Source organism: Falco rusticolus, chromosome 7 (assembly GCF_015220075.1).
Source record: "Falco rusticolus isolate bFalRus1 chromosome 7, bFalRus1.pri, whole genome shotgun sequence".
NCBI lineage: Eukaryota > Metazoa > Chordata > Aves > Falconiformes > Falconidae > Falco > Falco rusticolus.
The window spans coordinates 17654687-17680861 of NC_051193.1; the positions used below are offsets into that span (position 1 = coordinate 17654687).

General features: G+C 36.6%; 1 protein-coding gene across 5 annotated transcripts in view; it reads left to right on the plus strand.

Annotated features, from left to right (window-relative positions):
• The window catches only part of UNC13C (unc-13 homolog C), a 234202-nt gene that overhangs the window by 181330 nt on the left and 26697 nt on the right, over window positions 1-26175 (plus strand). For 3 of the 5 annotated variants that reach the window (XM_037395055.1, XM_037395051.1, XM_037395052.1), the window contains 8 exons: window positions 7871-7997; window positions 8983-9079; window positions 9516-9659; window positions 10558-10635; window positions 15050-15127; window positions 15528-15557; window positions 22909-22997; window positions 25228-25377. In XM_037395055.1, the coding sequence (XP_037250952.1) occupies window positions 7871-7997; window positions 8983-9079; window positions 9516-9659; window positions 10558-10635; window positions 15050-15127; window positions 15528-15557; window positions 22909-22997; window positions 25228-25377 (793 nt within the window). The remainder of the gene's footprint in view (window positions 1-7870; window positions 7998-8982; window positions 9080-9515; window positions 9660-10557; window positions 10636-15049; window positions 15128-15527; window positions 15558-22908; window positions 22998-25227; window positions 25378-26175) is intronic. The other 2 variants (XM_037395053.1, XM_037395054.1) reach the window with 1 other exon arrangement.

Below are 26175 nucleotides of genomic sequence, written 5' to 3' on the forward strand. Positions count from 1 at the left end.
CATGTAGTAGGCCGGCAGCTAGGACTTGAGTTTCCCTGTCCTATTTCTTGAGGGGTTTCTTCCCCTCATCTCTGTCAGAGTGGAGCTGCATAATATCCGCAGAGTAGGAGTGGAACCCAGCTGCTGCACCTCTTCGTGAATTCTGTGAGCTAAACACCCTGTGAATCCAATTATTTTTTAGACTTCTGTCCTTCTAGAAACAGTAACCAATGACAGCTTTCTTAAACTATTTTTCTTTATCAAGTAGAGTAAAACATTTGAGTAAGAGAAAATTAAAAATAACAAGCAACCTGCATGCTATTTTTAATCCTGCCTATTCTTAAACTTCACACTAAGACGCTTCATAAAATCTTTCCTCATTCAGCAAACAACTGTTCTGTTCCTCTCCCAGCCTCTGTTTTAAGTTGAAGACTCAGCCTTTTACTTTCAGGACTTTTCCCACATACAGAGTTTCACTAGTCTCTTGTTTCTCTGTAGATACAGAGGTACATTTCCCCTTATGGGCGAATACATTAGTTCTAAACTAAATATTGGATACTGGTTCCAGCATCCCCAGGGGAACAGGATAAATCCATTAAAGGTGCTTGTTTCCACATTATCTTTTAATAAGCCTCACATGCAATTTGCTGGTTAACAATTAGAGAACACCTCTGGGTTTGCCTTTGCTTCTGCTTTACAGGCAGAGCCAGGTACAGCACAGTTAATTATTAAAGCGCAACCTCACATTTATCTTGCTGCCTGATTCTTCCTGTTTTGTACTTCATTCTACTAATTGCTTATAAAATGCTACCATGCCTATTTGGTAATGTTTTATGCTCACTTTGCACTCTTATGACAAGGCAAAGAGCAGAGAATCAAGACTAAATGTTTCCTTTATGGAAAGATACATTTTTAAAAAATGAAACAATAAGTAAATGAAAGTAACCTGTCATAAAAATTACATAGAAGATCCAAAGTTGAGTATTCAGCAGTTTTCAGCGGTATTCGGCAGTAACCCAATACAGTTAAGGCTTACGTTATTACTTTATTTCTTTTCCCTCCCAGATTCAATCATTAAAATATAGCATTTAATTATGTGATAAAATTTCCCAAGAATCATGCATATTCTCTCTTCATTTTGCAATTTTTATACATATTAGAGGTTTATGGAAGCCTAATCAATGTAAATTAGACTCCTATACCAGCATTGCTTTTCGTCTTTTATTACTTTCTGATTGTGTGATTACTTTGAATAAACGTTGAAACTTCAGTACAAAGTATTTGAAATTATATTCTTCAGAACTAGGCCTTTAATTATCGTCATAAATCTCATGTCATATAGGATGGGCAACTTCTGCTCCATTCATAGCTTGCATGTCCTTAGGCTTTCCATGGTTAATTCATGCACAAAGCAAGAATTCCACTAACAGTAACAAAGCACAATTCAGATTATTTGTCTTTGGAAGCAATTACTTACTTCCTTCTGTAGCCGTGTATATCCAGATACAGAATTTTGACTCCGAGTGTTTGTTCTTTGAATATTATTGATCTGTTTACCTTTCATGGTACATAAATTTCACTCTGATGTGATACTGAAGGGTAAAAGTTATACTGAGGTTGATCTTACTAAATTATTTGCTGTACTGGCATTTTTCTTTGTCTTAGTTGCAGGCAGGACAGAGGAAGTGTACACTTAATCAAGCTGCTTATCTTGCATCGTGAGTGCATGTTCCACTTTTCTGGAAGCATTTGACTGTGAAATTGTAATTAATTGCTGTGACTAATAGGCTAAATTTTCAATAAGGAGTAAAAAAGCAACTCATGTTAAAAAGATACCAAAGTGAATTTGCCTAAAGTAATTTGAAATGTTTACGCAATATAATAACACAGCAGGTAAAAAATGGCAAATGCAATGTTTTGTAGTAGGAAATAGGCTTGTTTGCAGCAGATTCACACATCTCTCATGATATTGCACGTTGCATCTCTTAGATAGTATGTAACATTGGTATTTGATGCCCTTGAAGTTTACTTAAGCAGTTTACCTCTCCCTCAAAGCAATGTGCAGCTCTGCCTTTTCAGATGCTAAGCAGGTGGCTCTCAACTCGCTTGTACCTGCTGTGAAATGTGAAGCAACCGCTCACTTTGACAGCTCCTCCTTGAATATAAAGGGCAATGTCATAGCAGCTTTTAAAGTGCACTGCATTAAGTCAAGGATTGATTAGTACGCTTCCACTGCAGATGAGAAGAAAAAAAAAGAACTGTAAATCCATTTTTTCTCACAATTCAGAATGAGACAGTCTGCCTTCTTTCCCTGGTCTCTGTTCAGTGAGGAAATGTGACTCTGTGGTTAAGAAATCTTTGAATAAGGTCTACGCTGCCTTTCATAGTTTATGTATGTTCCATTAGTAAATTCACTTGGTCTCCCCATGCCTCAGCTTCACATTTGTAAAATGTAATAGCACAGCTTAATCACCTCATAGAGATGTTCAAGGTGTAATCCATTATGTTTGTTAAGTGTTCAAAGATATTTTGGTGAAAACTTCCAAGTAAATGCAGAGAAAAGATTGAATATGTAGAAGTCTCTTATGAAGGATACAATATATTTTTAAAAGGAGAATTAGAGGGGGGTTTAGTTGTAAATCAGTTATAAGTGCAGTCCAAAAAAGGAGATAATAGCAGAAGGTTTTCAAATTTTGGTTTCTTATATTTATCTTGACACAAAGAGCCCCTTCAGAAAGGCCAGTAGTATTTCACGTTATCAAGAGCAATACAAATTATACATATTTATCGATTGGTTGTGTCCTGCTGTGTATTTCAATTAATAACCAGTGACTTCCATTGCCTTTAGCAAAGTACGAGAACCCTGGGATGAGCTGTCTAGTAGAATGTAATCTTTCTGCCTCAGTTGGTTATTAAATTTGTTTAAGTTTACATTTTTCTTCATTTGTGGCCTGATCCAGTATGTTACATTCAATCAGTCTTCCAGTTCAGTTCAGCAGCACAGGGATTAAGTCTGGAGCACTGTAAGCATGATGCTCGCATTAAAAGAGGCAATGGCATAGCCAGCAGCCCCTGTACTATAGGGAAATTGCATTGGGATCAAATGCCCAAAGGGTTAACTTCTACTTCTGTCCAAAACGTAGGTTCATCATACTGGTGTGATGCTTCCACAGTGATTCAGAGGGAGGAATACCAATTTATATTCAATCAGTATCATTCCTCATAGGACTTCCTTAAGAGCTCTTCTTCCACTAGCCATACTCCATTTGTGCCATGCAAATACTTCCCAATGATGTGACTGAAAGTTTGGAAATAGCAGGCTTTCTGAAACAACAGTTGTGAAAGAAATAGATAAAATATGCAGCTCGTAGTCTCTAGAATGATGGATAAGTAATTAGGGGAAATAATACGGAGTTACGTCACAATGGTTGAAAATAGCATCTGAGTTTTGATGGGGAATAATCCATCACAGTTAATCCAGACACAATTCCCTTATGCTTAGTCTCAGTTACTGCCATTTTAATAAACCCACAGTTTGTTAGGTGTGTATGTAACGTCAAACCAACTGACTGTGATGTAATTAATTTGCTACACATAAATATTCTTTGCAGTAGTTATTAATCTCTGAAAAATTATCTTTAAAGCCTGGAAACTGGATCGGCCTTTTTGTTACATATTTATGTATATCTAGTTAATTTGTTCGGGTTTTATAAACAAATTTCCTTCTTGCAGTTTTTTGTTCATAAGGATTTCCAATATTCTTTAAAACAATCTCATTAGAACCCTTCAAGCAGTTTAACTGCATGTTGTTCCAAAAAACAGTAACTAGGAAACTGCTGTATAAAAAAAAAATTTGCTCTTAGCTTCCCAAATAAGGGAAAATTAGACTTGAACAAAATATCAAGTTGATTACCTGAATACTTAAAATGGTCGTCTTCTATGAAAGTTGTTCAATTACCCTTTTTTTCCTTTTTTAGCAACTAATATATATAAAAATTACATGGATGTTCAGTCATGTTATTACCTCAAGGTTAAAAATGAAGGAGGATTCTGTAGTGAACAAGATTCTATTCCATTTTGTTAAATGACATTGTCCCTAGTGTCATGTAGATGTTTCTGCTTAATAAGTCATCGTTATAACTTAACTGACAAAATGCTATGACTCTACAAACACTGGACCAAAGCACAATAGTTGTATTGCAGTTTCTCTTTGTTTGCTGCCTAAAGAAAATATTCTCTGGTTTCCTCAGTAATTACTGGAAAAACGAGCAAGAAATACATGATTCCAAAGCATTGCTGTTTGGTCACAGACCTGTGAGGAAAGTACCTTGTCTCTCTACAGAGCACTTTAAAAAAAAGCCCTTTCTTCAAGGTCTTTTCATACATTTTTCTGTAAAAGAACAATTGCCTGCAATTAGATTATCTGCTAGCAGGTCCATGGCTGATTTCATTATACACCAAACACACTGCATATAACAATGCATGCTACATAAAGTCTTTTAAAAAATTTTCTTTCTTGGTTACACAACACCTGAACAGATTTTATTTTTTTTTTTTCCTCAGTGGTGTTGCTTACTGGAAGTCTTCTGTTACTGTAATCATAATTTGTACAACTAAGATGGAACGACTTTTCATACAGTTTTCATTGTAGTTGCAGTTACACTGTCTGTTACTGAAAACCTGTGGAACGCATATGTGCATTAGAGCGTTACCCCTAAGCAGATGCTAACAAAACCACAACCCCACAGTGTAATCAGTTCTGTAAAAAAGATACTCTTAATGGAACTGTGATAGATAAAAGCAGTTAAAGTGCCCCTTACACAAAGATTACAAAATTTTACAGTTTACAGAAATCTTATCAGTATTTTTTTTCACTGATTCATCATATAGGATAATGTGCCATTATCAGCAGTGGGAACTGCAAATGTCCTTGTTAAGAAACTCAGTAGATTAACAGATGCATATAAAAAAACATCTCATAAAAGTAGCAGCACAAAAAAGGATTAATAATATTGGGTTTACTATACTGGAGATTACATTTATCTAGAATCAAGTCTGAGAAAGGTCTAGTATTTTGGTCGTGATCTCTGCTGAGCATATCTGCACAGTGTGTAATTGGCAGGTTTAGTTCAAGACTGACTCAGTAGTATGATAATTTTGCAAAGCAAGAGTGGACTTTTTTACAAAGAGTTGTATTGCGCAGCTACTACATCTGTCTTCTAGGAAGTCCAAAATGGATATATATGCATAGGAAAACATGGCGCCAGCTTTCTTTCCAGGAAAAAAGACATAGATCTCCAAACTGCCTAAATATATCCTATGTTTTCTCACATTTGCATTAACTTGTGCACATTTTTCAGAAGTTAAGAAAGCAGTCTGGTCCTAATTGAAATTCAGAATGCCTACAGTGGTGTTCCTATGCTGTCTAACCAAAATCCATGGTTACGGTGGATAAACCCATCTAATACCATCCAGTTAAAATTGTCATGGGCTGACTCCATATGGGCACCTGTCTCCTCTGTTCTTTGGTTTATATAAACTGAAGAGGTAATATGCAAGGATACAAAATTATTTTGTAGATCATGTGAAGTATCTTCTGATGTTCTCATAGGTTAATATTAAGGATTCCGGATGCATTTTTCACTTATATGTAACTACAAGTAATATCCTAGAAGGGTCTTTTAAAATATTTTTTTCCAAGATATGACAGCCTGAAGAAAAAAACCCCAGTTATTCATGAATTACTTTTGTGCGCATTTCTGATGTGTTATCACCTAGATCTAAACTTAACAAAATGTCAGTGAATGGCATTGTATGAGTTGTACCCCCTGGACAAGTTTGCCCATCATTGGCAGCAGCTAATTTCTAAAACTGAATTGGTTTGTGATACTATAGCAAAAATTCTTAAGTTGCATTGTATAATCAAATAACCCATTCATGCAACACTTGAATGAAAAAATGCTATTAATTTCAGAAATGCCACTCTTTGGGGATGCAATATGACAGATTTTTCTTTAAAATGACTTAAGCAGTAGATTTGCAGTGAATGTGACAGCAATAAGGTAATTGTTCTGGTCTCACTTGTAAGAACTACCTTTTATTGAGCAATGATGAGTTTGGTCATCTAGCTGTCTACAATAATAGATTGTGGAAAAACTCCTGCCAGAATAAAAAAATAAGATTCCTCGGGTCTGTAGAAAGTAAGAACCATTAGAGTAGGCATACATCTTTCTCTCTGTGGTTATGTTTAAGGCTAGTAACCAATGATACTATGCTAGGAAGAATTTTTAGTACTCTGAGATAGCAATTGGGCATTAACAAATGCAATATTTAGACAGAAACTGATTTCCTGATTTTTCTGGAGAAGGATGAAAAGGCACTGAAGGTGAAAGTGCTAACATAATGCTTAAAGCCCACAGGGGCACTTGATAAGCTGATTCCCACAGAACTCAGTAATTCACTGCATAATAATATGCTTTCAAAATATTTATTTCTTGTATGGCTCAGTGATATTACTGAAGTGCTGATTTGGCATAATAATACAACTAAAAATTTCCTATTAATGTACCTGGTCGGATCTGAAAAATGTGTATTTCATAGTGCATTTGCCTTGACAGACAACTGAGTGATATATTCAGGAGTGTGTGTGACAGAGGATGGGATGCTCCTGTTGTTATATAAAATCAGGCTCACATCCAAATATATATGAAAAAATTCTGCAATACTATGTTATGATGCAAGCAGAAGTAAAGAGCAAGGAGTTTTGAAAGAGGTAAGCTCTTAATACATACTATTTACACAAGAATGGCATTTGTGCCAAACATCTGTATTAGGTCACTTTTTAAGGGACCTGGAAAAGGAGAGATTATCTCTTGCTTAAGGAAGGATGTGCAAGCGACATGGCACCTCAAACAGATGAGATCTGTGGAGGTTTTAGGAGGCTGTGAGCAGTAAGTGAAAGAAGGATTACTCTGTCCAAGATTTGTATCCATGGCTTCCTGCTGTGGGTGAAGGAAATTGAAGACTTGAGCAAGGATGAAATGCCAGTTAGCTGATGGAGTGGAAGAACAGAGTGGTCCGGGGATCTGAACAGGCTGGATGGGGAAGACTGCAGAGCATAGTGGATAAGCTAAAATAAGGACCATAATCCTGGAAGAAAGACAGGCGTTTGTTCCAAACTAATCAAATCAGTCTTTAAAAATGCAGAAGGTGGTTACAGGTGGCTTCATGGCTCCTGCCATCCATGGTCATCTGCATATCCCATATGTTAAAAACAGGAGGACACTGAGAAGGTGGAGAAGCCTATTTGAAAAACTTCAAAAATGCTTTATTAAAGCAGCTTTTTTATTTGTGCCACGTATAAATCAGATGGCTGTAGAGCAGCGGAGTCTCCTCTTTCTTTTTCTTAAATTTATGTGATAAATGCAGCCCATTTACTAGTGCAAATTTCACAGATTCATATAGGACTGGCATTTATATGCTACTTGGCATATATATGGCATAAATATACATTACTTCATTTGGCTGCTACATAGCTATCGTTGTCTTTTTTAACTTGACACCTGATAGAGCTTCTGAACTGTTTTGTAACAACCGAAGAATAACCTGAAGAACAGGAACTCAGCAAATTTTTGAGTTTTCCTCACAGCAGTGGAGAGAGTTGAAAAGCCTAACTTGTGGTCTGGTCTTTGGCTCAGTTTGGTTTGGTTTCCCTAAGGGTACTCAGAACCTGAAAATTGAAACTGTGGGTACTAGCACTGCTAAAAAAATCAAACCAACTGTGCTTTAAAATGCAAGTACTGTATTATTATGTCACTAGTGCACTGAGGCACAAGAATGTTATTTACTGTTAGAATGCTATTAAATGCTTTTATTTCAACTCCTATTACAGAACATGAAAAGCAGCGCTTATGCAAAAGCACGGATTATATGAATTTGCACTTCAAAGTGAAATGGTTTTATAATGAATATGTGCGAGAACTCTCTGCTTTCAAGGACGCAGTGCCTGAATACTCCCTGTAAGTAGTGTATAGGCAAGGCTTTCAGGAGTTTGGGCTTGGTGCAAGGTTTATTTTGGTCAAATATTTATGCTCACATTTGTGCAAGAACTCAGGGTGCATAGCTCTGACAGCCCTTTGCTTTTCACATTCCTCCTCTTTAATTTTTCATTCTATCAAATCAAATAGTCCAGGCATTGAAAGTGTGATTAACTATTTTAATAGGATACTTTATCCAACTGTTGTAACTACAGGTCCTCACAGATGACAAAATATTTTGGGCAGAAGTGCCTGAGGAAGGTATGAAATGTGGGAACAGCAGCAGTATTAGTTACAGAACCCTGCATTTGTTTCATACCCAAATTTGGGTAAAAACACAATGCTAATGGGATATGCTACTGAAATTATCCTTACTTCATTGGGTTAATATTCAGCTGCTGTTTTCGTTTTCACCTTTCCTCCTGCCATTAAAACATCTAATCCTGTCCTTTTATATGAGCTATCCTTAATCTCATTCCTTAATCTTCTGCAAATCTACTGATTTGCTGAGGTGGTTTGGGGCCTGTTATTGTGTTGATTTTTAAAAAAATGAAGAAAAATAAAACGCAGCTAATGTTTTCTTAAAGCATAGTTTTATCCAAGTTATTTCACATACAAATAAAAAATAAATGTTAACAAAGAACCAATATTGATAACAGACACATTCTTAAATAAAAATAAACGTGCAGAATATGATGACCTGCAAAGCATTTCTTTGGTGGCTACTGCTAATTTTGCATGAATAGGATAGACCAGTTAAAGCATTGTGGAACTGAAGCCTGAAAGACCTTTTGGCAGCCAGTGTCTTTGATGAGAAAAGTTCTTCTAGGGTGATAGACTTTTTAACAACTAGAACAGATGTGAAGACACAAGATGCCAAACTACTGGGTGATATGGCATCTCTCCTCTCAGGGTCTTTATGAAACATTACTTACTTTACCTTACGGAATTGTTTTTTAATTTTCAGGTGGTTTGAACCATTTGTCATTCAGTGGCTGGATGAAAATGAGGATGTCTCAATGGAATTTCTTCATGGAGCACTAGAAAGAGACAAAAAAGATGGGGTGAGCCTTTACTTTTTAAAGAAAATAAAGTATTAAGACAATTATTTAGTACTGCAAAACCAGAAGTGCATTTGGTCCCACAGTATCGGAGTTAGACTCACAAGATACAGTCAGTAATGGTTCTGGGAAGATAACCCCATGGATAAATTCCTGCTTTAATTCCATCTGCCCGAGTTCCCCATAGACTTCAATCTGTGGTTTCACCTAACTTTGATGTAGTACTGACGTCATGAAAGAGAATTTTATTTTTAAGAGGTTTGAAAGTAATAGAAATGTGGGAAGCCACATTTCTCAGTATTATCAGTAAGACTTTTTTAAATTTATTTTTTATGTACAAAGTTTTATGACACAAGGAAGAATTTCAAGGCTAAGAAAATCAGTTAGTACAGTTTTGATCTCTGAACAAGTATTAACTAATTTTAACATTTCTCTCTAGTTTCAGCAAACATCAGATCATGCCCTCTTCTCTTGTTCTGTGGTTGATGTCTTCACACAGCTCAATCAAAGCTTTGAGATTATTAGGAAACTGGAATGTCCTAATCCAGAAGCACTATCTCATTTAATGAGAAGATTTGCAAAGGTAAATTAAAATCTATGCATCTCAACTAAGTTTCAGAGAGAGTGGCATTGTATTGCCATGGTACTTCAAGGCTAAGTAATTCCAATCTTGTTTAGAATCAATCTCTTCTATCTCTGGCTGGGATCCTTAGAAAGACATGCAACAATCAGTTATTATTCTTGCTAAGCGCTGATTGCAATTCCATTAATGGAGTAATTTAGTGAAATGCAGTTGTCTAATTAGTCAGTGCAAGGGTGGGATGGCAATAAAGTATTTTTGGTTGAAAACCTGAGGTGATAGTTTTTATTCATCTGCTGTTTGATAAACTCAACTTTGTTAGGCCAGCTTTCTATTTGGATTGAAACATTTCCTCACAGACTTTAGATTTCCATTAGATTCCTGATGACTTTACAAAGGTTTGCATTTACATTTATTCCTGTTCTTCCATTGCAACAGTTTTTCATTTGCAAACAAAGTTCCTGTTTGCATGGTATTTGTAAGGTAAGATCATATTGCCAGGCTTTGGACAGTGCTCCCTTGGTCTTATTTTTCCATTACATTTTTAATTTATGCATTGTCACCATAGTGGATTTTTTTGAGCTTGCTACTGCTCCATTAAGTACGTAGCACGCTGCAAGGAGTAGAGCTCTCAATGCTTCTGAAAAACAGTAGGACTAAAATTAAGGTGTGTCTGCTATTGAAGATTACATTCCATTAAGAACAACGTACCATCTGTTCTGCAGGCAGTTGAAAATACGCTTACAGGATTGTTTATATTATATCTAGAAAAATACTATGTAATAAATGTGTAAGCATCTGTAAAATCTATAATTTATATAAACCTCCTTTTTGTGTTTTTTTTTATTATTTTTGTTTTTATATGATGAAATTTACAATATAAAAGATTCTTCTCTCCTAGACTATCAACAAAGTGCTTCTTCAGTATGCTGTAATTATTTCAAATTACTTCAGCTCATATTGTGATAAAGAAAATGTGGTAAGTAAAAACCTGTGTTCTGTTTCCACCCCAGAAATTACCTTTAAATGATTTACTATACTTTTTGATAATGGAATCACTTTGGTATATGAGAAGCAGCACGTATGGAGGAAGGGATTTTTGTTTTGCTTTATTTTTTTCATAAGGTCAGCATGTTTTCATAGCTGCTTACATTGCTGTGTAAAAGCTGGAATAGGTGGCATTAGTTAGAGAATCCTAGTTGATAACTTCAGTATTTAAGTAGAAAAGAATTTACAAGGTGGCTGGATACACTCCCTGGATAACAGCCTTATACAATGGTGAATATGGTGAATATATTTTCATGTTTTTTCCCAAACAAAAGGAAATACTTTTGTTTGAGTTTTCCTTTTGTGTTGGCTTGCTTCTTTTTATCAATTTATTCATTAGAGAGTTTATAAGGTTGTTGTTCCCCATGCAGGGAGTGTGTGCAGACTTTCTGGTACTACCACTCGCTCTCTGTGCTTTATGCACGCAGCAGTGAGAGAAAATCATGTGCTATTTTGTTGCCTCACTACTTACAAGGGACTCCCTAATGAAGGACTAGACTGCCATGGACTCAGAAATAAAAGATATAGATACTAAAGGTGTGGTTTCAAGACATTATCAATAGCTTAACATGACCAATGAAAATTGTTCTTGTAAACCGACTTTTTAGTATCTTTGATATTCAATCAAAGCTAGTACTCCTAAGCCAGGCAACATGTAGCACTATGTCTGCTATATTTAGTAGTAATTTGTACAGCTGTATCAATCTACGATTACATAAATAATTGCAGCCCGTCCTCATACTATTCCCCTATAAAAGTACAGCCCTTATGTAGCTCACGTGCAGACCTCAGCCATATTTGTCACATCCCTGTGCATGGCTTAAGGACATGCTTGTTCTTGCCAGTGCTCTCTGTAGTATGAGACAGTGTCATAATCTACAGGTGACCAACGTATACACAATAATACAATTCAGAAAGACATCTATTGCAGCTAAACATCAGTTATTGGGGGTTCTGCTTATGAGCAACGTTACAAAAGACTAAACTTAGTAATTTTTCAGGCCACAGATATATTTGCTAGGAGAGACTTATACCATTCTGTTCCTTTTATACAATTTTGCCTAAAGCAGAATTAATAAATAAAAATACCAAACTCAAAACTTTATTCTTAAGTAGAAGTTTTATACTCAGGTTGTTACAGAGAAGTGACTTTTATGCATATAGATGTGTCATGTCTCAGATTTAACTTCCCACTTCAGATCATCTTAACCTTGAAGCCCTTTGCAGTAAACATGTTGAAAAGACTTATTTTAGTAGATATCCACACATCTTTCTTCTGGCAGTAGTAAATCTTTTCAGCATCTGAAATGAGTAAAGGAACCAGGCCAAGTTTGGCAATCCCTTTGTAAGGAGAATCACTTATAGTTGTAAAAACACTAGGAAATACACCAGTTATAGAATTGAATAGTTCAGTTGGAAGGGACCTACAACGATCATCTAGTTTAACGGCCAGACCGCTTTAGGGCTGGCCAAAAGTTAAAGCTTGGTACTAAGGGCATTGTCCAAATGCCTCCTAAACACTGACAGGCTTGGGGCATCGGCTGCCTCTCCAGGAAGCCTCCTCCAGTGTTTGAACACCTCTTGGTAAAGAAATGTTTCCTAATGCCAAGCCTGAACTTCCACTGATGCAACTTTGAACCATTCCCACACATCCTAGAAACCAGTTGATGTGTGACAGACCAGCACACCATATTGCCAGGGTTTATCCCCATAATCTAGCAGGATTTCAATCTTCATGCATTTTTAACTTTACAGATACACGTTCTTCATATTCCTCTCCTCTCTCCCAGGGCAAATACAGAGCTGAAAAGAACACAACACTCTCCCAAGCATGGAGGAGTGAATGTGTTACATGTCTTCAACTTTGATGTCAATCAGTCCAAACCAAACTTCATCTAAAATAATCTGTCTCTGTGTTTGAGCAATATGAGCCATAACTATCCTCAAAATTGAATGTAAAAAAAAAGAAATAAAATTTGTAGTTGTTTTTTTCCATTTCTTTCAGTTTAATGTTAATATTATAAAAAGCTTATGCTTTCTAGAAAAAATGAATTTTGATACATAATATTGAGACATTGAGGCAAGCTGTTTGTGTAGTCTTTAGGCTGGCCCAGTAAGATTTCCTTAATGGGTGGAGTGATTGATTCCTGGAGTCACCCTCATATGCTGATCTTTACTAAGGCTTTAGATGGAATTAATCTCATTGTGGTATAAAGTATTCTATCAAATGCCTTTGGGAGACATAACTTTTAACAGTATCTACCTTTTTGAAATACATACTTTTAGCTTAAGAAAAGACCATTTAATTTAGTGATCTCAATTATATTAAAAGTCTATCTTCTGCATTAGAGTTCATAGAGGAGATTAAAACAAATACTTTTTATGATTAAAGTTAGATTTTGGCATTTTTCAAGTCAATAATTTTACTATTTTTATTAAACACTATAAAATATGCACATAAACTGTTCAAATAAAAGCATATCAAAGGTGTTTTTCAAAGACATGTATCTAATTAAAAACATCCTCTTACCTTCCACCTCCTGTCAGAGTTTACAAACAAATCTGGTTTTATGTATTGTACTTGCCACTCACTTTTATGTTGCATCTGGCAGTCTGATTCCTGTAAATTGCTGCAAAGAGTATTCTGAAGGGTGGGGTGACAATGAAATAATAAGATAAGGAGTTTTTTTAAGCTCTGATTCTGTTATTTACTGACAGCAATAGAAAATTTTCCATTGAGCCAAGGTAGGCTTAGGCTCTAAAAAAGCAACTTTAGCAAGCCTCAAAGGAAACTTTGAAAACTGCCTCGGTATCAAGTATTTATCTTATAGCAATATTCAACAAAAGAACCAAGATGTTATATTCAGCTACTTATTCCCCCATCAGAAATCATGATCATTGATTTGTGATATTGTAGATAATTTCCAGAATAATGGATACGTCAGAAAAAAGGAAAAAGCACAGGAGAGGAGGACACAGTCTTAGCAATCAGAAATTAATAGAAAGTAAACAAACAAATAGAAGAAATAGGGTTTGTGGATTTTTCAGGAGACAGGAAGAGAGGTGATATTTCAACCATTATACAAGCAGTAATGTAAGTATGAAGAAGTTAGATCAAATCTCTGGGTTTTTGCCTTCAGTTGAGAAGGACTCTGACACCAAATTCCTTTGAGAGTAATGTAGAACTAATTAAAGGTTCTTTTATTATTGATCTTTTGAATACCAAAATCAAATCCCACCATTTTTCAGCCCTACATTGGAACATGCCCTGAACTAGAAAGGTAGAAATGAGTATCAATCACTGTAACCATGCCATCACCTTCTTGTTGTCTGAAAGAAGTATGTTTTATTGCAATGCATTACTTCAGTGTCTAGATTAATGCACTCATGCACTAGAACACACGGACTTTGGCAAACCAGAACTCTTCTAGCAAGTATCGTCTTACTGCTTCCCCTGCACTGTACCAAATTAGCATATGTCATCTGAGTACACAAAATTCTGGTAATAGATCCTTTCTTCCATAATTTTGTAATAAGCTGTGTAATTTTATCCATGTTTTACTTCTTACTTTATATTCATCCAGCAAGTGTTGCCTTTTACACTTCAGGTCTGTGTTCCATCTTAAAGAAATGAGTTTAAACAGCATTATTTTTAAACTAGTATATGTGTTTACCAAAGATAATACATTTACAAAATTATATTGCCTTATTCATTCACCAACTTTTCAGGCTACGCAAAATGTACACTTCTGAAATACTATTGTTATTAACAAAATTGCCTGTTGATTTATTCAAGTACTTAAGCATCGGCCATTATGTGGGTTACAGTGGTGTCAGTTTTCTGCAAAGACTGGTCTTGAAAGCAACCTGGCAATCCCTTCCCCCCCACCACCCCATTTCACTCCCGAAGTACTTTGATCATTATTGTGTCTGCTTTCCAAGAGACAATAATGTACTACCGGCATTAATCCACTAGATGTAATTCTATTCAGTATTACTAGCAACTACAAGGGATATATGTTCAGGATGTGACATAATGGGATCTGGAAACTGCTCAGCTGTGGGGGAGGAGGTACTCAGTTTCCTGTGGGGCAATACTGTCTTAAAAGTGCAACGGGTGGTCGCTGGCTGAGTGGGTTTGCTGACTTGGGAAAGAGGAATGGGAATTAAAGAAGGAAGGGAAAGCAGCAGTGGTTGGGAACCTGAGCTCCTGCTCTAAAAAACACAATTGTAGGAATGTAGGGCTGCTGAAGATCTAGTCTTCAGCCCAGAGGCTGTGAATACACATACTCGTATATAAAAGGAACATAACATGCACGTTCTCACATTTGGTGCTCTCTTTGTAGCCCTGTATTTTGATGAACAACATTCAACAATTAAGAGTCCAGCTTGAGAAAATGTTTGAGTCCATGGGAGGAAAGGAGGTAAATCATATTTGTGTCCTGGTTCATTCAAAGTTCCTTAGAGATCATTAGCACCGTGTTTTCAACCTAGTCACAGCCTTCACTTCTGCTTGCAAAGAAAATCAAACTGTTTTTAAAGAAGTCTACAAGACCTATTTAATATCCTGTCAATACTAGAAAGACCCAACACTATTTCACAGAAACATGCTAATGATCTGTAAAGTTCAACCAGCACTGGGTGTTTTGTGTTGCAATCTGTAGTGCAGCTTTATTTAGTGTTTGTATTGGACTATACTTTGCTTTTTTATGTACTGGTATGTTTTGCCTGTATCTGAAAATTTTGTAGAATATGTGCTTTGTGCTTTGTCTGTAATGTGTCATGTCTTTGTCTAATGCCTTTGACTTGCAATCCACTGAGCAGAAGAAAGAAGGAGAGAGATTCTCTTATGAGGTTTGTGATAGTAAGCATCTTTTATTATTCCTGAGCATATTTTCTAAGGCTAAGAACAGTTACATTTCCTACTAATTTCCATTGATGCATTTGTGTAATTCCCTACGGTCTAAAGTCAAAAAGAGCTATGCTTGGGCATTCAGTTGACACTCTGATTTGAAGTTTTGCTAGGCAGAGAGTGTAAAGTCTTTCAGAGTTCCTAAAAAATCCATAAAACATTTTTAAAGTGCACTTTTCAGTATCTCAGGGCCTGCTTGTATTCAAGATTTGGCACCATTTCACCAAGAGCTGCTACTTAACGGTCCAGAACATGCTTAGCTTTATCTCCTTTTATATTTCAGAAGACTTAAAAGTGCCTGAAGCCCTGTCAACAGTAAAAGGACATAAACGTGTGCTTCAGTACTTTGCTGACTGTAGCCTTTGACTGTTTTGAATGCTAATGAAGAAACTAACATCTTTCCAAGCTATAGAATCCTATCTTCTTGTTAAAAACCAATGTTTAGATCATGAATATACTGTCCTTATTATCAGTAGCTGGCTTTGAAAAAGAAATTACACATACCTCAGCTTTTCCTTGTTGAACTGTAGTTTGATAGTTTTGTAAAAGTTTGATCTAATGTGACCACATTATAAAGAGAATTGGAAAACACATTATTTCATGTTCCATTTCTATGGTGGGACACTGCACACATAAGATAGTCCCCTGTGTCATGCAATGAATAGCACCTTCCTAATGAACCTACAGATCAACTCCAGGGTGAGGAGATTTTGTTGAGATAGTAATAGCTTCCTGAAGATGCCATGGCAAAAATACTTACAGCTCCAGAGAACATGTAATAAACTTCTGCAGCCTTGCTGTCACGGAAGATTTCATATCAAACTTTGAAAATACATATTTATCATCCAGAGGTGGCTATGTTTTCTGTGGTCCCTATTAATCACCTTTCACTCTCTGAATAGTACAGATAATCTTGTCTTCCATGCTTCTATGTTCTGTGCGAAGTACTTTTGTATAAAGGTCTTGGACCCAATCCTACATGTTGGATGTCATGAATCATAACAGTTATAAGTCCATAAATCCTGATGAAGACAAGGGCAGAGGAAGTCTGAGTAGGACTTTATGCCTACATCGATCAAATTATTTTCAAACCAGAATATTATCTTGAATCTCAAAAATGTTCCACTTTCCTCAAGGTATTAGTTTTTCTTTTGCTCCCAGTAGCTTATATAATAAAAATAGAATTAAAAAAAGTTTTTCATAACATTTTCTTTCAAAATCTCTTCTCAATTCTCATCCTTTTTGCTTTCCCTTTTGATGTTAATGATGATGAATTACTGAGGGTGTTACAGTATCGAAGCAACATTTCCTAAAATGTGGTGCAACATGCAAACCTTGGAGAGAATTTGGAGATATTTTTCTAAAATTCCTTAGTTAACTTAAGAACATCTCTGATTCATGGTCTAAGAAAAAAAGATCTAAAAAATACATTCAAAGTTTTGTTTGTTTCTCATTAGGGGAATTTCTCAAATAAAAGTACATTCATGTTCAATTTTTTGCCACCCAAATCAAAGTTCCCCTAAAATGTTTGTCCTCACATTGGAATACTTATTCCCCCAGCTATTCCAAGAGCATAAATGCTAATGGCCAATTTGCCTTATTGAACTCGTACTTATAAGAAACAAAGCCAGCAATAAAATCTGTAAGCAGTTTCCTTGCAGGGAGAAAATAGTTTAATATTTTCTTGTGGAGGGCATAAAAAGTCAGATGATTTTCAGCCGAATAATGAGACCTATTTCAGCTGAAACAAAACTAATTCTAAGAAAAATTAAATGCTGTTAATCTCCTCAGTGTCACATTGTGAGCGGTATGTCTTTCCAACTATGCAGTCAAAATACCACAATCAAGCAGCAATCTCTATGTTCAGAGTAGGCTTATTGCATACTGCAGGGCAGGGAGCTCTATAAAGAGAAAAAAATGGGCTCTCAGCTCCCCTGCCATTAAAATGAAATGGTCTGAACGACATCAGTTTCTCTATTAACTCTTCTTTCCTGCTGTAGCCAAGCAGGGAAGGGTACTTCTTATAAATATGATCAGTCTGCCATAATAAAGTAAGAGTAGTAGTGGGACCCAACCCACCATCTGTTTTTTTAACAATCAAGTCCAAAATCATGGGAACAGATCATCATAATGTAGAATTTTGGTTTAGCTCCTGTTTGTGTCCTCCAAAAGGAGTGCATACATTTGTACTAAATCTTTTTTTCATGTCTGACAAGTTGGAAGCTGATAAAAGGGAAAGAAAAAAAGTTAATGCTTGTGTTGCTTCTCACCAGATGGCAGAACATGGCAGAAATGAGTTACAGCAATTAGGATCAAAAAAAAAAAAAAGGTGGAAAGCAAAAGCAGGTTATTTGTGTACAACAGTATTACATTGTCTGTAGGTAAATCAGATTTCTGCACCAGTTAAGTTCAGTTCCAACTTTGTATGTAATGCTTAGGAATTCCTACAGGAATCTAGATGTGGTTCTAAAGACTTTGATGAGATGACAGGCCCAGACTTAAGCAGAATAGTCCTGAAGTGTCCATCTTTAAATCTGTGAAGTCAGTGATCCTGGTATTTAGAGCAGTGGCAGCCAAACATCTCAAAATGGAAATCACAGTACCTAGATAGTCAGATGTGGGGGTGGAGGAAGGATGATGTCTGTCAGAGACAGAGAGCCACTAAAGCAATGGAACTGATAAATACCCCTATCTTTCCTAGATGTACATACAATATGTAAAACTATTTTCTGAATGGAAGTAACCAGGTGGCCCCATTAAGAAACTATAAGCAATTAGACCTGTGAAATTGCAGATAAATGGAATGCAGATTAAAGAAGTTCCATTTAACTCATGCAAAAGTAATTTGCATCTCTGTAGAGATCTCTATAGAAACACTACCAAATTTGCAGTATAACAAGATTGTATCCGTACCAGCACACATTAAATTGCAACATGGAACAGCTCAATCTAACACATCATGTTGAAAACAGCCATATTCATTAGGTCTTTAACTCTTTTCCAAGGCTTGTATGTGTAAAAGATTTCACAATTTTAGACAGACGGCATTTGGAAACAATGATGTTCAAACATCTTATTTTTTCAGCTGTTCATCAAAAGTATTCTCTGCTTTTGTTTAGCATTCAGAAGAAAAACTTCTAATTAGCTATTTTATTATCCATAGTTAACAGATCTTATGAAGTGTGCCAGCAAATTTAGGAGTATATTCTGCTGTGAGTAAAAGTTAAGTGTATTATTTACAAAGATGGCAAAATAACCAATATTTATGAGCCTAAGAAAGCCAAGAAAATTAAGAATTGGTAGAAAAGTATGATTTACATGTTAAGAACATCTCCACTACCTAAATAAGTTTGCTCTTTAGAAAAAAACAGAATTTGACACCTGGGTAACCTATGAATTTTAAGCCTAACCTGCACATGCTGTGAACTATAAATGCAACCCAAGAAGCTAAGGGATATATGGTCTTTTCTCTCTTCTGGTGCTTAATTAGATATGGCACATTAATGACACTCATCTCTTCTCCCCCCAACAATAATCTGCTCAGTTAGAGCTTTTTTTCCTCTTATTTTCCTGAAAAATTGTTCAGGCATGGCATATTTTTTTTCCTTCTTCATCAAATTCTATGGAGCACGTGAGACTTGAGGAGGAAATGTCTCCAGTACTGTAGATTCTTGATTCTCATATCTGTGTATCCTTATGAGACATCTTCTCAGATGCTGACCAGCATTGTCTTTTGTCTCACTTCTCTCCTTCTGGCTGATTGCAAAGTTGGGTAACATTAGGGCTAGGTTAGCTCTAAAATTCATCATTTAACATCTAACATCTGGTGGCTACAATTCTGCAGCTGAGCATGCTTATTTAAACTGCTGCTAGTAGCAACTAGTATGAAGAACGACAGATTGCATTTACCTGAGTTCTTATACACTTCCCGTCCTATAATAACTCTGCGCTCTCCATAAATAGATTGGCTCATGACACAGAGATGGTTGTTTTTATCATTACTCCCTTGCTAGTAAGTAAGCCAAGTTGAGAATGCTGAGGACTTCTCTTGGTCACTGGAAAGCCTTTGATAAATGAATTAATCTCTCCGTTGCTGGGAAACGTACCTCCTTTACATGGTGATTTTGAGAGCTATGTGTTACTGTCTCAAGTAGGGAGTGTTATGATGTCAACCTGCATTAAGTCTTGCAGCTTGTCAGCTTCATTAAGCCAAACCATTTGCACAGCGCTATAGCGCAATTCCCACACAATGCTTTCCTGAGAATACACAAACGTGGTATAAAATGTGTTAGCAGGAGTTGTTCAAACCATTGCTGAAATAATAGATCCTTCTAAACCACAAATAAAATTCCTTTCTGAGCTTGTTTTAGCAAAACTGTGATGTTCTTGAAGTGTAGTCATGTTGTGAACTACAGCCTTTTAGAATATTTAGGAGGGACAGTAACACTTTCCGCTTCTGCGGAATTAGTTTTTTTTTTTTTCCCTGAATATTTTGCTTTTTAAGTAAGGCATCATAGCTGCAGACATTTTTCATGCTAAAAAGTCAGTTGATTCATTTATGCATGGAAGATGAGCTAAACAGAAGATAATCCACAGTAGGCAGTGTGTGTGATGTGCAGAGGTACCAAAAGCTGGCTTACCTTATCTCCACTGCACAAGGCCACCCTAAAACCACCTTTACCACTTGTGAAGTGCCTCTAGATTTTCATAGTATAGAAACATCATAACAATTCCCATCTTAGCCATACGATATCAGAAAAAAAGCAGCTCATGGCTGTGGTATATTTGGATGATGCCAGTCAAGGGCTGATGCCTAAGGACCCTCTAATTTGCCCTGGGAACTCACTTGCACATAGAGGGCACACAGCAAAATAAATGAAAAGTGCACGGTTTAGTCCTAGTGAGACACTCAAACTACTGTATTTTTCAAGTAGTTAAATAACAATAGCTTTTTAAAATCTTGTTAACATATTCTTAGCCATCACAACATCACCAGGTGTCTAGCACCTGGATGGTCAGCCCGCATACCTCTTTATATTCCACTCCTCCCTATGAATACTGCATTAATAAGCATGAGCATGTGTATACACAGGGCTGGATGTCCTGCCAGATGCCTCCAGCTGTGCACACACAAACTTGTTCATGCAATTTGTGAGCACAAAGCCCTTTAAAATGTCTAGCACTTGCATGCATCTTTCTATAATGTGTTTTATGTCCACAATCTGCTATTAATATTTAATCAAATTTTGGCCAGGCTAAGTGCAATTCCAGGTGAATTTAGCAAATATATTGTGTTTTCTGGTTATCACAACAACCTCTGATAGAAAGTAACTACATTGGCCTTTGTAGTCCCAGTAACAAGATGGTTCTCTAGCTTGTGCATGATCTGGTAAGAAAATTTTAGTCTTCTGCCTGCCTGGTATTTTGTGCTTTCTCTGATGTGTACTATGTTCAGCGTGAATGCTTGTGTGTTCAGTATTTGTTAAATGTGAATATTCTAGTGGTCTTAAATTTGTGTTCTTTATGTATTCCACTAAAGGAAGCAGTATAATTCCCTAGTGAAATGTATTTCCTGGAAAAATCTTTGCCTTTTTTAGTGTACTCTAGCTTTGTTAACTAATAGAGACATTTCAGTAAAATTAGCTTTTTTATCCCTGCTTTTCATATAAAGGAAAACAATCACTTTTAGTGTATGAACTGTCAGAGTATATCTGCCAGGGAAACTACTAAGACATGAAGTGGAGAAGCAACAGAACTTCTCTCAATGCAAAGTAGTTAAAAACTAAATCAGTAAGTTATCACGGCATTGAAATATGAGCTTCTCAGATTAGAAAAGTGCTACACATCACTGAGGATCTTCTAAAGGATGTGTGACAATCCCCCTTGTCTCCTCTTTCAGGTTTTCTTCGAAAACTATAATGAAAATCTTGGATTTTATGCTTTTAAACCACACATAACCTCTAAGGAGAGAAAGGGTGGTCCAAGATTAGAACACAGTTGATCTTTGGGGGTGTTTCAGAGTTCGTTTTTTCTTTACTTTGCCTTATAATTCCTGTGTAGTCTCATGTTAAGTTATCCAATGTGCTCTCACACAGCTTCTTCCCCTTGGCTCTAAAGTATGATTAAAAGAGCTGACCTACTGCACCATAGTACTCTGAAGCATCAGATGAAGAACAAGCACTAAACACTACTCATGCAGTTGAAAGAGATGAAAACACAGACACTGATAGAGCTGATTATGTATTCTAAATGTGCGATTTCCTTTCAAATTGTCAGAAGGTCTGTATCTGACCTTACTGCAGGACAGAGCCCAGAATTTGAGGATTATCATTGAAAATCGTTAGTTAACATGGTGATGTAAAATGCTGAGAGACCTGGAACATCAGCTATTAATTCATATTCAGCTGTTGATCCTGATGATCATCAATCATATCCAACGATGGACTGTAACTATTTTCCCTAAACACTAAAGCTCAAGGAGACAAAAAGTCAATTTTTTTAATTTGAAACAGAATGCATAGCAAATAAACAACTGCTGATCAGTATCTGCAGAGTACCTTTCTGATTAAATATCTATGCATGGATCCCCATCCCGTAAATGTAGAAGTGTATTTCTCCCTTGCATTCTCTTTTTTCCTGTGTTTAGAAAACCTGTATCAGGGGTACAGGAGCTGCTCTCCCTGTTGCATCAGAATGTGTTGCTCTGTGCTTGAATTATGTATGTCTTAATGGCTTTTAGAAACAGAAGTACTGAAATTCAGTACATGCCCTTCCCTCACACTGTATCAGTAGAAGCAGCATGGATTTTCCAGTAGGGGCTGTTCTACTTTTACACTGCATTGATGGGAATATGGAAACATCTTCCACACAAATCACATTGGTGAAATGGAGAAAAACAATTAAAAGATAGAAACATCTGCGCTGTTATTAACACAAGCACTAACTTCTCATGCCTCCTTCTCTTGGTATGCCTTGTGTATACCATTTGCCTGATAATGGTAACTCTATTCTTGTGACCACCAATTCAATTTACACCATCCCATAAAAAGCTGCTGTTTAATGGCACAGTTTTGATTTCTAACAATATAATTCTTCACCGTTAAATCAAATCTTTTCCTTTAAATGGTAATTGGATTTTTAGGCCTACTAAAGCAATCCTGTGTTCTAACAGGTGTTTCCACACTTGGTTTTCCATAGTGCAGTGTATCATTGCACATAATTCCTAATTCATTAATTGTTATGGGAAACCCAAAACCACAGCATAGAAGTATGACATTACTTACCTCTTTGCAGTTGGATCCTGAAGCTAGCATTGTTCTAAAAGAACTTCAGGTGAAACTTAGCAGTGTATTGGATGAACTCAGCGTAACGTATGCTACAAGGTAAGAAACCTATTTTACTGCAAAACTTAAGTATTCCTTCAAACACCTACCTTGTTGGTTACATCTGGGTGGGTGGATGTCCTGAGGCGCAGCTTGCCTCTGCACTGGTGTGCGTCTGAAGTGGTGTGCATTTGTGTGTGTATGTGTTTAGACTCTGTAGCAGTAGAGTGTAGCAGTAACCTCACTGTAAAGAAAACTGAAAATCATCTGTGGGCATGAACATGCTACAGAGGTGAGGCTGATGACTTTTGTTCTGCTTTTTGGAAAACAAAAATTGCTGGTTTGTTCTTGACTGATGCTGTGTTAAACCTGTCTCTCTGATCATGTTTATGTTACTTCCTGAGACTGACAGCTTTCTCCAAGTAGCCTGCTTCAACCAGGAATGTCTGCCTATGTTTAGTCTGCTTCACATGGTCACTGTGAATAGTCTTGCACCACTTGCTTGCCTGTGGCTCTGCAAAAATTGTTTTCTGAGCCTTACTTCAAAATCCTTCATTAATCAGAGTGTGCACTGCAATCTTGAATGAGTATGATGCTGTGCCAGCAGTGCCAGTGCTATAAGAAGCTGCAAGTTATTTTTGCTTCAAATTAGAAAGGAATCTAAGAAAGAGGGCTTAGTGCTGTAGTGGTATTCATTAAGCGAAGTCTGTAGTTCTTATTTAATCCATCGGCGAACCATCTGTGTGGACAGTGTTCACTTTTTCTGAGCGTGCTTAGTTTGCCGTACTGTCTTGCTTCATTTTTCCTCCTAGACCCTGGTTCTCTGATCGTTGTCAGTGCATAAGTATTATTTCTTTCCAGGGGTTCTTTCTAAATGAGCCAACCAGGTTCCTGCAAAACAAAACCCAGAAATAGGTCAATCTGAGATATGCTCCAGATAGATACCTAGAAAATTCCTCATGGGTCAGTTTATTGCTGGGATTTGTGAGGTTAACAATGTTAGGAAGACAGATAATGTCAAGAAAAGTAAATGCATTATGTTGACTTTTATTGGAGGCAAAGATCCCAAGGATTTGCATGAGCAGCTTCAATAGCAGCTTCATGTTGACTTTATGTAGTGTTCTGAAGTGTGTAAGTAAGTACACATCCAAGTGTACTTGGAAAAGTTTACAGGTTTTCCATTGTTTTCACCTGGAGATTTGTGTTCTTTTTTTATGATTAGCCATGTAGCTGGAACAGCTTACTGCCTAATTATAATGTTTCTTTTCTCTCATAGTAAATTCTCTTTCACTTTCCTCAAATTAATCTTTGCCACTAACTTTTCATATTAATAAGCCTGGTATGTTTATGGCCTCTGTTTTGCATTTCTGTTCATAAACTAATCTTAAACCAATTTGGTTCATCATAAATCAATTCATAAACCAAATTACCGTGTGTGCAGAGCCTTATTCTGCCTCTGAACTGTTGACTTTGAGTAACTGCTGTTCTGCATTGTTTGAATGTATTGACCAAGACTGTCAGCCATTTATGACACTAGAAGACTGTCAGACACATTGCTCAACCAGATCAGTTAGGAAAAAGAACAGTTTTTAGAAAAAGCTGAACAGATACAACTTGAGGAGCAAGAATTTGTTCACACTCACCTTGAAGTGGAGAAGACTCCTTCCAGGAGGAAGAGTCTAACTACCTATTGTAGGCTTTATTTACAAAATAATATTTAAAACAGTCCAAATACTTTAGCTTTTTCTATTGGCAAAGAAGTAAGCAAAGCTTCTGACAGCACTCTGCGTGAAATCCAGGAAAAAGTCAAATTGAGCTAAACATGGCAAAAGCAGTAGTTTTCTATTTGTCCTGAAGAAAAGTGTCAATGCTTCGTTCATATTAACCACCAAAAGAAAAATATAGTCACCTGTTTCTGTTGTCCTCACACCAAAAACAAAATCTTGAGAAGTCATTGCTAGCTGGTAGTCAATCATACCCTAAACTACAGATTCTGCTACATCCATTGCTTTCAGAAAATAATTACTTGGCACCCCTACGAATATGTAAAGCATAGTGACAGAATGGAAACAAGGGCGGAAAAAATGAAAACAGTACATGAGTTAGTTATATGAGCTATAATCCTTAGGAGGAATTATTTTCAGTCTGTAGCACCTGCAGTATCTTGCATTTGTAAATTTTCCATCATTGCACAAGATTTATATCTTGTTGAAGAACCTGATGCAAAATGATAAATGTTTTCTATCCCAGAATTCAGTCTGTCTTTTTTTTTTTTTCCCCCATCCTATAGTTTCCAAATTATTATTGAAGATTGTGTAAGACAAATGAGCAACGAACTGAATCAAATGAGAGGAAACGGGAATGCAGCAGCCAACAAGAACAGTGCGGCCATTGATGCCGAGATTGTGCTTCGGCCTCTCATGGATTTCCTGGACAAAACGTAAGTGTGCAGACAGGTTGGTGTGGCAGATTAGGAACTGGATGCTGCAGTCAGGCATACTTGGTTTTACCCTGAAGCATCATTTCATACCTAGAAACACTCTGTAGTATTTTAGTAATTGTAGCATTCGCATGTGTGCAGAATACTATGCTTAACCTGTTTACTTATACTAAGTGATTTCTACACAAGCTGCTACACGTTTGCCTTTCTATTTCTTGTCATGCTTTGAGGCATTACAAAGGAGCTAGTATGCAGTCTTTCTTCCACAAGCTCTGCTATGAAGGAGATGGTACTGAACAGAAGTCAATTCCCTATACTGAAATTGTCTGGTATTTGTTCTAGGCTGGCACCCAGCATCCCCCTGCTTACTAACATGCACTTCTCTGTACCTAAAAGCCTGGTCACCATTAGAAATTTACAGAGCAGATCTATTTTTTCCAGTTGGTAAAAAACTGTATTTTGCAGTAGTCCTGCAAACACACTCTGGGCCCTGAAAGTAAGGGTATCTTATCTCCTCATTATCCCGCAGTGACAGGACCAGCTGTTCTGAAAAGCCTGAAAAATATTTAGCTGCTTTATCTATATGTCAGCCTTTTATTTCTCACCTATATATTTATCTGTCTAGTCCTATGTGTTAAGTTACAAGAAGAGTATGTGTTGCTTTCAAGCAGTATGGTTTTAAATTTTAATTAGCGTTCAAATGTTGACTCCTAGTACAAGTCTTAAAGAAAAGCCAAAAGTTTTTATACACTTACATGTGCTATCCTAAACTCATCGTTAAAAAAACTGGGTAATCTG